At 43.6% G+C, this 11,903-nt stretch overlaps 1 protein-coding gene across 2 annotated transcripts; it reads right to left on the reverse strand.

Moving 5' to 3' along the window:
* Positions 1–1,467: 1,467 nt before the first annotated feature.
* Positions 1,468–11,817, reverse strand: foxj1b (forkhead box J1b). 2 transcript variants are annotated; one of them, XM_069517374.1, is made up of 4 exons: positions 11,688–11,817; positions 5,526–5,710; positions 4,674–5,342; positions 1,468–3,983 (listed from the first exon to the last, which is right to left on the reverse strand). In XM_069517374.1, exons 3-4 carry the CDS (start codon positions 5,265–5,267, stop codon positions 3,096–3,098), a joined length of 1,482 nt encoding a protein of 493 aa, XP_069373475.1. In that variant the 5' UTR covers positions 5,268–5,342; positions 5,526–5,710; positions 11,688–11,817; the 3' UTR covers positions 1,468–3,095. The 2 variants fall into 2 exon arrangements, with proteins under 2 accessions (XP_069373475.1, XP_019938348.1); XM_020082789.2 differs by lacking the exon at positions 11,688–11,817 and having other exon boundaries at positions 5,526–6,290.
* Between the last annotated feature and the right edge of the window lie 86 nt (positions 11,818–11,903).

Here is an 11,903-nt window from a genome sequence, read left to right on the forward strand (position 1 = left end):
TCTCCCCTTTTCCCCACAACAATTTCAATTAAAAAGAGATTTAAGGCAGAAAAGCACATTTTCATACAAGGCATGCAAAGGACCCATGGAAAAGGTTGAGATGAGATGTGGCAGTTAGGGTTTGAGGGCATTTTCTATCAGCTAAGACCTATTTCTTAGAGAATACTACGAGAGATGCAGGGTCAACATAGTGAGTGCCTTAAACTCTTAGTACTTTATAAATAGACAATCTTAACATCATTCATCATCATTTTTATTCTTCTTTTCTGATCACATTTTTTATTCCATTTCTTTTATCACTCTATGCATTTAGCTTTTTCCCCCCCTTTATTAATCCAGTTTATTTATATTCACATTAGAAGTGTAATGGTGTGGGTCTGTCAGGTCATGACTGGTCTAGTCTGGAGTGCCATGAAATTTTGTACAGATGCTCGTGGTCCCTACAGGATGAACCTGGCTGACAGACTTTGGTTCTCCCAAATTTCCATTCAGCACCACTTCCAAACAAGTCAAGTCAGTTTTTCACATACCAAGAGGAGTACCTACATCTGTTGTTGCAGATATTCGTTGTCCTCAGAGGATCAGCCTGATTGACTTTGGTTCTCCTGGATTCCCTTTCAGCCCCACTTTTAGTCAAGTTTAGTCAAGTGAAATATCTACATTTATTGTTATCCTGTGATTGTTACAGACATTCATGGTAACAAGAGGATGAGTCCTGGTGACTCTGATGATGAAGTGCTGCCATGAGACTCTTTATATGTCAATATCTAGTTTGGACAAAATTACACTTTATATCAAACAAATAGACTAAATGTTTGTTGTGCATCAAGCTATCATAAGATAACAGATGAGTTTTTTTCAGCATCTTTACACCTATGCTACTTGGCTGCCTATCGTTAACTTTATGTTCTAACTCGAGACACAAGAAATCTGTTAAACAAGTTTAACAACTTGATCAACATTGAGTACAGACACTGCAGTTGTCTTTATTCTTGTTACGAAAATGTGACTTCCATTCATTGTCTCCAGTACTGTAGAGACATCCTACTCCTTAGTCTTTTTTTGTTCGGCTCTTGTTGAAATGAAAAATGCACTTACATTTTTTTTTATGTATGCAGCCATTAACTCTTCAGATGTCCCCCACTTTGACCTCGGACACTCAAGAGTTAGGAACATTTATGGCCACTGCTGTTTGAATAATGGATAATTGAAAAATACACACTTGTAATATAATGTTAAAGTGGTATTTGCTATTGGCTGATATATTATATTACTTTATATGGAACAGGTGTTTATGCAATAATGTTAAGCCTCTGTCTGTTTTACAATGCAGGGCGAGTTAAGACCTGTCTGTTCTGATTAATGATAAAACCCGATGGACCATTTATCTCTTGACTGCCAACACAGAGCAATAATCTTGACCACGGACTCATTCACACATGCGTTCCATCATGAGCACAACAAAAGTGAAGGATGCACGTCTGTGTAACTGTTCTTTCTTTAATTGACACCATTTATTGCATCAAGGCATGATTGCATTTTTAAACAGCTTTTTAAAAAAGTACAAATGAAAATAACATGGTAAGATTAAACTGTCTGTATCAAACTCGATCAATATGATACAATGTGAAAAATCTGGCGTTGAATTTATGTCTCTGCTCATCACTTGTCACCCCCCGATAACCAGCAGTTATTATTATCATTAATTATTATTCTCCTACATAATATGAAATTCAGATTCGTTAAAACAAACCATACAAACAAAACCAAAAGACTTACACCAAAGTAATCAACAGAGGACAAAAAGAAATCCATCACCCAGTGACAGAAGATGCATGTCTCAATGATCAACACAACAAATCCCACCAATGAACTGCATATTCCTCATCGATAAATTTGGCGAAACATAATCAACACATTTTTTTTGTATATATGTGGAAAGAAAAAAGATTACAGTGAAGCAAACAGACGTTATTGCAGTGTTGAGTTCATCATTCATGAAGAAACCAACAGGGACGGCTACAGCATATATGCATCATACGTTATGGTCAGTAAACTTTAGAAAAACACCATTTAATACCATAAAAAATAAACTATAAACATCCTGAAGAAAAAAAAAGAAAAAGCTGACTCGCTTTCCTAAAACCGCTGCCTATCAAAGTGCATAATTTTCGATTTCATGACTCAATTTCAGTTCTGCTCTTCTTTTTACTTATCAATACGTAACTGTAGTCGAACGGCGAACATTTCTGCCCAGCTTCTCGCTATACACTTAAGTGAATATATATTAAATTGACTATATAACAAAGTCTGATTTCTAATCTCAAGACTTTGAGTTTTTAAAAGTTTTCTGTTACATCATCATCACAACACAGCTGGCGGTTTTAGATAAATGATTTCACTGCATGTTAGTTAAAAAAAATGTTAGATGCTAATGTAGCAAAATAGAATTCTGTGTGTCATCAGAGTCCCACTGTGACCGTGCTTGTATGTAGAGTGCTTTGAATGAGGGTTTCTTAGCTTGTCCTTCATCTGCGTGCACAAACGACTGAAGCTCACAGTTCTGAACACCTTCTCTTATAACCAACCTCTTTATATTTGAGCGCTAATATTTCCAAAAGTCCAACTCAGAAGAAGCCGTTTGCTGACATTCATCCCACAAATGTGTGACGTGACCCTTCATAGTCTGCATGAAACTTTAACTTGGTTTAATCAAAGTCACTCTGTGGTATTGTCATTTCGTTCCTCCCCATGCGCCAGCTCTGCGTAATGATACGCACCGCTTCCTGTCAATCACCTGACAGGAAGAAATCTGTCACAGGAAATAGTCCCTCATTATGTTACCCAACAAACTTTATAATGTCTTTTGTTAAGGGCATCTTTGTTAGCTGGGCTTGCAGCTCAAGTTTAAGATAAGTTCGACATGGTCATGTTCTTATTTTTTACAAAAACAGAGGAAATAAATTGCAGAATAATTGGAAGAAATGTGGGCGGAACCGTGCAGTGGCTGTATCATCAGTTTTATCCTTTTTAGGGGTTTGGAGGTGCACTCAGAGATGTTTGGATTATAGAGTCATTGGGGTTGGGGTCAAAGGTCACAGGTAGGCCTCCACTCGCTCCCATGGCTGCATCTCCGTGAAGAAGCCCTCGCACAGGCCGAAGCCCTGATCCAGAGTGAGGGGGATGGCCTGCGCCTCCTCTTTGATTTCCTCCCAGGGCTGCAGCATCGCCTCCTCAGGCGGCTCCGGGAACAGCGTGGCGGGCTCGTCAAACTGCTGCAGGTGGTGTTGGCTCTGGAGCAGCTGATCCTGGTCAAGCTGCGGCGCAAGTTGCTGCCGCTGCGCATGCGGCACGTGGAGCTCCCCCAGGTTGACCGCGCACTCCAACGAGGCGGCGCTCAAGTCCATGTAGCCGAAGGACTGGTGGTGGCTCACATGCTGGCTCTGACCCAAGAGGTCGCCCGCCCCGCACCACCTCCCCACCGAATGCTGCCTCCCCTGCATGGAAACCTCCATCTCGCACCCCAGGGAGCTCAGCGCCGTGTTGATGTCCAAATCCTCGAAGGTGCTACAGTCCCCACTGAGGACGTCGTCGAACACGGACGCCAGGTCAAAGTCCCCCCTCAGGATGTCTGCTCTGTGAGCCTCTGTCGCTAGCAAAGGAGACTCAGTCACCCTCATCACTTTGTTGCCATTTTTCATGGGCAGATGCTTCCGTTTGCTGCCCACACCTTGGTAAGGGCAGCCATTTTGGGTGCTGTGATAACCCTGAAGCAGTTTGCTCTGTCTTTGTGTGCCGCCACTGCTGCTGTTGCTGCTGTTGTACTGGTTAGCAGACATCCTCCTGCGTTTGAAGATGCCATTGACAAACATGTCAGCATACTGAGGATCAATCTGCCAGAAGCCTCCTTTCCCCGGCTCGTCCTTCTGTCTGGGGACCTTCTTGAAACACTTGTTGAGGGACAAGTTGTGACGAATTGAGTTCTGTGACAAAGGCAAAGACAAAAAAAATTATATTTAACATGATCCCATTGGCTTTGAGCTAATTTGAGTCAGTCATGCAAAAAGCAAAAATGCCAGCGAGACCAGAGGATATGAAAAGAGAGAGGGGGGGGGGCGGTGGTATTGTTGTTGTTTGCATAGGAAAGGCAAATGTACCTAATGAGGCTTTCTAGTAACAGGCAGCTCTGTGCATTTCAAACATGATCAGCTGTGCTTAGCTGCCATCTCTCTCAGGAGCCCTCATTAACACACACACACACACACACACACACACACACACACACACACACACAGACACACACACACTGGAGTGCTCTCTTCACCATTCCCCTCAGACAAAAACCCTGTATGAGCACTGTCCTGGAAGATGGAAATGTCTTGCATTGAAAATAAACACTTGTCATGGAAATCATCAGAGGCAGAAATGACACACTAGTGTCTCTCTGCAGGATACTAATCCAGGAGACAAAGACTTGTTTCTTTAAGTTTTAACCCACTCTACATCTGGTGGATTTTGTTTTCCCACGCTAATGGAAAAGGCCTCTTGCCCTGCAGGTCTACAGACGTGGTGTCTGATGGTGACACTGGAGTCAAATCCTCACCCTTCCCTCCCTCACATCTACATTTATCTGACTCATCAATAATAGACGGACTGGTCCTGGTCTCGGTTACCTGCCAGCTGGGCTCCGCGTGTCTGTAGTAGCAGAAATTCTCCGTTATCCAGTTGTAGATGGTGGACAGAGTCACTTTGGGCTGCTTGCTGGCCTGCATGGCCATGCAAATGAGAGAGGCGTAGGAATAGGGCGGCTTGACTTTTGGGTTGCTTTTGTAGTCGACCTCCACCGGCGGGCTGGCCTGGATGGGGATCTGCGGGTAGCCTGAGGTAGAGTGTGCGCAACTGGCGAACAACCGCGGCGCAGCGGTGGATTCGCTGCCGGAGGTAACGGGGCTCCCGAGGTACAGAGGCATCCCGGTGGAGGCGGTGTCCCCTGCCGGAGGGCTGGACGGAGAGTCGGTGCCTCCTTTGGGGAAGCCGAGCCTCTTCAGGAAGAGGTGCTGCTGGGAGGACGGACAGCCCGGACCTGCCGCGCTGCTGGGTCGCTCCGGGTCCGCGCTGAGGATGGAGAAATTCTGGAGCCAGTGGAGGCTGGTGAGGCTGTCGTCAAGCGGGGCACAGTCCGACCCTGCGACCTGATCCTCCGGGTAGACCGCCAGCCATTTCTCCTTAAACTTGTTGGCGATGTCTGGGCTCGTCAGGACCGGCATCCTGGCTTCGTGAGTACGGTGAGGGGCTGAAGACAACACAGGATCCTCAGATCAGCATCTAAAGTTTTGTTTTATCTTCAGGCCAAAGGTGGGGAAAAAAGTATAAAAGCAAAAAAATACAGTTAATGAAATTATTCCAAACCCTACCTCACACTCATGAACCAGATAAATCAGCCGGCTAGTGCTTGGTCAAAATATCCAAAAACAGGCAAATATATTCGTGCCAGAGATTAACCAAATGGTGCGTAATGTCCCTACCTCCGGCTGAGTGTGTGGGGGAGATGCTCCGTGTGCACCTGTTGCAGTGCGTCCTGCCTCTCTCTCCTCTCCTACGACTCAGCGGCGCATCCAGTCTCTGCGCAACAAGTGCGGCGGGGGGAGGGCGAGGGGCATCCGGCAGCAGCAGCAGCAGCAGCAGCAGCCGTGCGTAATCTACGGAGGAACTGGAATAAAAAAACACACACACGCCACTCAGGACAGATCCATGTCGGACTCAGGAAACCGGGCTGTTACTCATCCATCCGAGCGTGTCTGTGTGTGTGGGAGGTGAAGATGTGAGACTGTGTGGAGGTTGTAAAATAAGTCGTTCTTAAAGCCCTAGAGACCTGCCCACCATCCCTTTAACCGCCCGGGGGAGCTCTGATTGGCTGCTTGTCTCTGCCTCTCCAGGTCTCACTCACCAGAAGTCTCTCTCTCTCTCTCTCTCTCTCTCTCTCTCTCTCTCTCTCTCTCTCTCGCCTTGGTATTGTGTGTAATTGCACATCTAAATGTTAAAGGCATGCAAGAATTACTGCACCACACACACACAGTCGTGTCTCCATGACTTCAGAGGACATTACATTGATTTCCTGGAGACTTACTCTTATTCTTAACCATAGTTACTTACCTAACCCTTGCCCTAACTTTATCCTAAACCCAAGCCAAACTTAAGTTTAACCTTTTATTGCATGCACTTACCTTAGAATTAACTGATATACATCATGGGGACCTGCTTTTTGTCCCCACAACAGGTGTAATTACCTGGACCACACACACACACGCGCACACACACACGCTCTCCCTTTAATCTCCGTTTTGTGGCCTGAAACGTGAACTCTGTAACACCACCCCTCCACTCTGGTGGCGCTGAAAAAGACGCGCCACACGTCCCGCTTGCAGCGCACTTGTTGCACCTGCAGAGGAGGAAAACCGTGCAGCCCATTTGCACTGATAAGCCTGTGTTTACCACGACCCCACAGTGTCAGAGTGGGTGTTAGTGTCACCGTCCTCTAACGTGGAAAAGGCAAATGCTAATTGAATTCTTGAACAGTTTCGAAGATTGATCCTCAGGTCGTTTCTCTGACCTCACCGCTGGAAGTGCAGGGAGAGTAATCACATGAATTGTGGGATCTATTTTTATAAGAGTGAGCATAATGGAGGTTGTTATTCACATGTAAAATGCATAAAGTTTACACACACTCACACACACACACACACACACACACACACACACACACACACACACACAGTGGATGATTAAAGTGATAATCAGGTAGTGATGGTGTCATGTTCTACTGATGCTCTATGCAAAGGCTGCAGTTCGTGTGTATGCAAAAAGTCCACGGGAGAGCCAACGGGAATAATGAGGAAACACTGCCACACTGTGGATTGAGATTGCACTGCAGCTGCAGCAGAGGGCTGAATCACATAAAGACAAGATGGTGAATATCCCTTGTATGTATGAAGGTGTTCCACACTAGCCAGGGATCAGCAGCAGATGTTAGCAACCACCACAGGATGTTAGGGACGCGTAATAATTTGTGTACCTGAGTGTCACAGGGTGTTTCAGCCTTTTAATCACAAGACAGTCTCTGCTAAGGCAGGCTCGCCACAGGCCGATCAGACCTGGGTGTGAGTCCCTAACATCTCAGGTCCCAGTGGGGGCCTTCCCCCTGATCCAGAGCCATTGGCTGCAGCGTTCTTCGGTCTGTGATGTTTCTTTAATGGTCTGGTGGGGGGGGGGGGGCTTGTCCGTGGAGCAACCTGATGGTGGATGTCGCTTTAAAGCCCCTGCAGCCCACCTCCACTGACCAGACTATTGCTCCCCAGCCTTGTTGTTCTCCCATAGAGTGAATGAGTAACTGAATCAGGTAAACTGGTTTAATCACTTACCCGGTGTAACAGGCAGTTTAGAGGCCCTGAAAAACCTTGTCTAAAACCAGTGATTGTTTCCTGCAGGGGTGCACTGGAGCAGACCATCAGATTCTTCAAGGCTGCATATCTGCACGACAGTTTTCTTTGTCCTGGCCTTATCACTACACTGCATTTCATATTAGAGGTTCAACACACACATCTAGATACATAGATACTTAGATACATGTTTACACTACCCACAGGTAACAAACACAGTGAATCCTGTGAATTGTGGTGAGCACAGACAGCACAGGGGGTTTAGAAGATGTCAGATCCAACTATGCACGCATTCATTATCTATGCCGCTTATCCATTGAGGGTCACTGGGGGAGCTAGCCCATCCCAGCTGACATTGGGGAGAGAGGTGGGGTTGACCCTTGGACAGGTCACCTAGTGTAGCACAGGACCAACATCCAGAGACAAACAACCGTCCACTGTGAGGAAGCACGAAAACCCATGCAAACATGTGGAGAACAAGCAAACACAATCATTTATCTCTCCTCCACTCCTCCGCCTCTTATTCCTGTTATGCTGCCACTATAATCTGTCTGCAATCTCATGTACCAACTTCATGCTGTTTGAACCTTTTCCTAAGTTCCACCTTTCACATTGGTCAGCTGACCCCAGTGACAACAACAATGTCCCTTACAACAAAAGTGTTTGCATCATACCAAGTATCTGATTGGAACGATAAGTATTTGTGACTCGATCATCAGGTATGATGGTCATATCAGGACCAACTTTAACATCTAGTGTTCAAGTGTTTACAGGAGCTGCATAAATGATTTGTTCCTGCTCCTCAGGCCTGGGGATATTTTGAAACAGTGTGCAGCACCAGCCATCCCTCTTCCTCCCCCAACACACACCAGTTCATCTGCGGAGGCTGACGAAGGCTTCGGTGTGTAGAGCCACCAGGAAGGATGAGAGGAGAAGTCTTTACGCAGAGGAACCGGGGGGGGGATACATTGGGAATCACCAGCTGTTGCCTCATGTGCAGGAGGTTTGAGTTTCTGAAACGTCTCGTGTTTTTTTTAAGGTTCTTGACAAAGCGTTTGCTGGTGAGGCAGGTAAATGTTTAAACAGCTGTTGCTATTGTTGCCAGGCTTTGCTCCGTCCTTTAACAGGAGCTGAGCACACATACAGTATTGCTACAGTACATCTCAGGGGCTGATACAACAGTATGGATTTTTTTGTTACTAGCACCGTTAACCTTTACAAAGGGGTTTAGGTCAGAAAGCCCTCGAATTCCGCTATTGATTTAAAAATCACTGAATGTTTAAGGTAAAAATACATTTCTGATCTACTGCTGCCAACTGAACTAACAACTTATTTTCATGAAACAGTTCATCTGGGATCTTACAAAAAGTTTGGCATAAATTTTCATGCTCCAATTTACACATTGTCAACAATTAAAATGACGGCGATCCCTTTTATTCTAGGCATCAATGTTGAACATTTTCCTTTTTGCCACTGCCTTTTATCAAATCGAATAACTCATTTCTTACAATGCCCTTTAACTTTCACTCTTTATATCTTATTTTATTGATTTATCTTTTTATATATTTCTTTTTGAAAGCGTTTTTGTTTTGCCTGAGGTTGCTTTTAAATTGCATGATGCCTTTTTATATCCTATATTAAGCACTTATTGCCTTGTTGTTGAAATAAGCTGTGCAAATAAATGTCGGCCAATCTGTGAAACTCACAACCCTTGAGTTGAACACAACTAGATATTTAAACGCAGCCACAACCACTATATAAATATTTATATCAAGGTTGTATTCATCAGTGGTCCTCCACTTTATCCCCAAAAATGTATTTCTGAGTTTCACAGATTATTATGAAAAACTCCTACTCCAAAGAGTAAAATGCTCCTTTTTGATCATCATTTGTCACCAGCTTCAAAGCCTTTTTTTCTTCCAACTTTAAATGAAGTGAAGGGCAGGTTGCATTAGGACAGAGAGGAGTCTCATGGTAAACACGCTGGTCGACAGAGGAGCTTCTATCTCCTCTAAAACGACGAGGATCCTAAAATAGATCAGCAGCAGTGCCTCATGATAAGTAGTGTGAATTGCTCCGACAGTCCCCAGACAATAAACAGTCCCTCTGCAGCTTCCATCCCATCCAGTCTCATAGTAACAAAACAAACCCTCTCTCCAGTTATGGTGCATTGTGATTGTCATAGAATTATGACATGACAGACTTTTTAGACTTTCTCATTTTCACATGCAATTCGTTTTATATATTGTTTGGTTTTGCAGGTAACAGTTTTTTAAATGTATTTATTTATTCCAGCAGGGATTGTGCACATACATTTTGTTGTTATATTTCCTCCGTTGTCCAGGAACAGATGTTACAAATTCATCCTAAACTAGGAAAACCATCAAATGTACATATCATTTTTATTCTACATGCTCAACGATAATAGAAAGAACAGAGACTATTTGTGTTAAAAGAAACATTATACAGGATTCTCTTATATTATATTACCGGTGCTACTACTACTCATAAAACAAAATATAACAAACTATAATAAATATAACAAAGCATTTTTATAGGGTCTGACCGATATGAATGGATTTTTTGATTCCTGATACAAAACTTTCTCAGTATCAGCTGCAATGTTAAAGTCTTTTTTTAAACATCAGCAATTCAATATACATATTTATTTCTGCAATGACATCAGGGAGGATCTATAATTTATTGTAAGTGACCTTAAATGACATCGCAGTCATTCAGTAACATCGAGCTATTTTGCTAACCACAAAGTCAAAGGTCACATCAGAATATAAACATGTGGTGTGAAACTCCAAGTTTATTAGTTATATAAAAATATGATTTTATTACCATACGAGTCAATGACCTCAAATTCACTCACCTAGACTTTTTTTTTTTACAGGTACCTTCTTTCACCAGCAGGTGTCTCTATTTCCCATCTTTCCTCCATCCACTCACTCACTCTGCTACAAACGTGCTATTGATAAGAGAATGTTTACAGTTCAACTACCCACAATTCATAGCTGTATGTGAGGACTCGTTTACACACAGCATGCTTTGCTAACCCTAATCCATTAAACTGAGGATTTTCAATTAGAAAAGTTGGGGGTGTGTTACATTTGTGTATTTTCAAACAGGCCTTATAATAAGAAAAGGGGACATTTGAAGAATTGTGATCTGCTGTGTTGGCCTTCCAATGATTGACATTTAATTGCCCTTTTTGTTTAAACGATTCATTATTATATGCTAAATAACTTCTGTAATTTAAAGTCACATAGCAGTTAATCATTAATATGTGTCCTGGTGGCCATGTAACTTTAAAATAGTCTTTATTTTAACCTGGAGATTATATCACGTGTCTGAAAGCAGCTAAACATTCTGATTCATTGTTGCAAAACTGACATTTGTTTCCAAAATCTAACCATTTGGGGGGATGTAGATTAGTTGCATATAAACTGAGTAAAATTTTGATTATGCATCTTATCATTGATACAGAATTTATATGCACGCCCTCTTCCACATTGGTATTCCTCTGAGCACATAGACAGAAGCACACTCACACATCGTGACATTGGATCGTTACCGTGATGGGGGAAAGTGATGGTAATGGTGAATTGTGATCGTGGATCGAGAACGTGATGGTGGACCATGATCTTGGTGGCAGCTGATTGTGGAATATGATAACAACTAGATATCGTGTACTGATATACAGTAGGCCTCCTCACATACACTACTGGTATTGGCAATACCTCATTACAGATGTCATTACTGCTCCCTTCAACTTCACCAGACATTTTCTTTTGTATAAATACAACTTTGCACACAGAAGTTATGTTTATTTTGCTAGTTCCTTGTAGCCTGCTGGTCATTGTGTTGTTAATTGTCTCTCTGTGTAAGTACAATACACCCGAGTCAAAGTCCTAGTATGTGTACACAAACATGGCAAATAAAGCTGATTCTGAAATACTGTAACTATTGACATACAGGTTTTATTTCCCAGTTAGGGGTTAATGGCAGAGGATGCCGCTCCTATTTTATTATATGAATAAAAATGTGATTGCTTGATAACACACACAAACACACACACTGAGGTGGTTGCGCGTGTGTGCACCATGATTGTGTGTGTGTGTGCGTGTGTGTGTGTGTGTGCGTGTGTGTGTGTGTGTGTGTGTGTGTGTGTGTGTGTGTGTGTGTGTGTGTGTGTCCCTAACTTAACTCAGAGCGATGTGATTGGCCACGGTGGGTTTCGTTTACCATATTTGGCATCATGGTGACACAGCGCGTCTGGGAATAGGACGAGAGCGGCCGTCATTCACAAAAACCCGGCCTCCTGCAGCTTTCCAAACAAAGCGGGCGCTCACGGGAGTTGTAGTCCAAAACAAACCCTTTCCGCGATTCCTCCAGCGGGGATTCACGAGCTTTGCGGCGAATCCTCAACCACGCGCGTACCCGCATCTCAAAGCCGGTCGC

The sequence above is a fragment of the Paralichthys olivaceus genome, chromosome 21 (genome assembly GCF_024713975.1).
Source record: "Paralichthys olivaceus isolate ysfri-2021 chromosome 21, ASM2471397v2, whole genome shotgun sequence".
Taxonomy (NCBI): domain Eukaryota; kingdom Metazoa; phylum Chordata; class Actinopteri; order Pleuronectiformes; family Paralichthyidae; genus Paralichthys; species Paralichthys olivaceus.

What these genes read in the sequence shown, in the direction of transcription:
- foxj1b (XM_069517374.1), bottom strand. Translation starts at nt 5,267, where the DNA reads ATGCCGGTCCTGACGAGCCCAGACATCGCCAACAAGTTTAAGGAGAAA. An exon ending in ACGCGGAGCCCAGCTGGCAG is followed by an intron (nt 3,984 to 4,673) that starts GTAACCGAGACC and finishes CCTTTGTCACAG; the next exon opens with AACTCAATTCGTCACAACTT.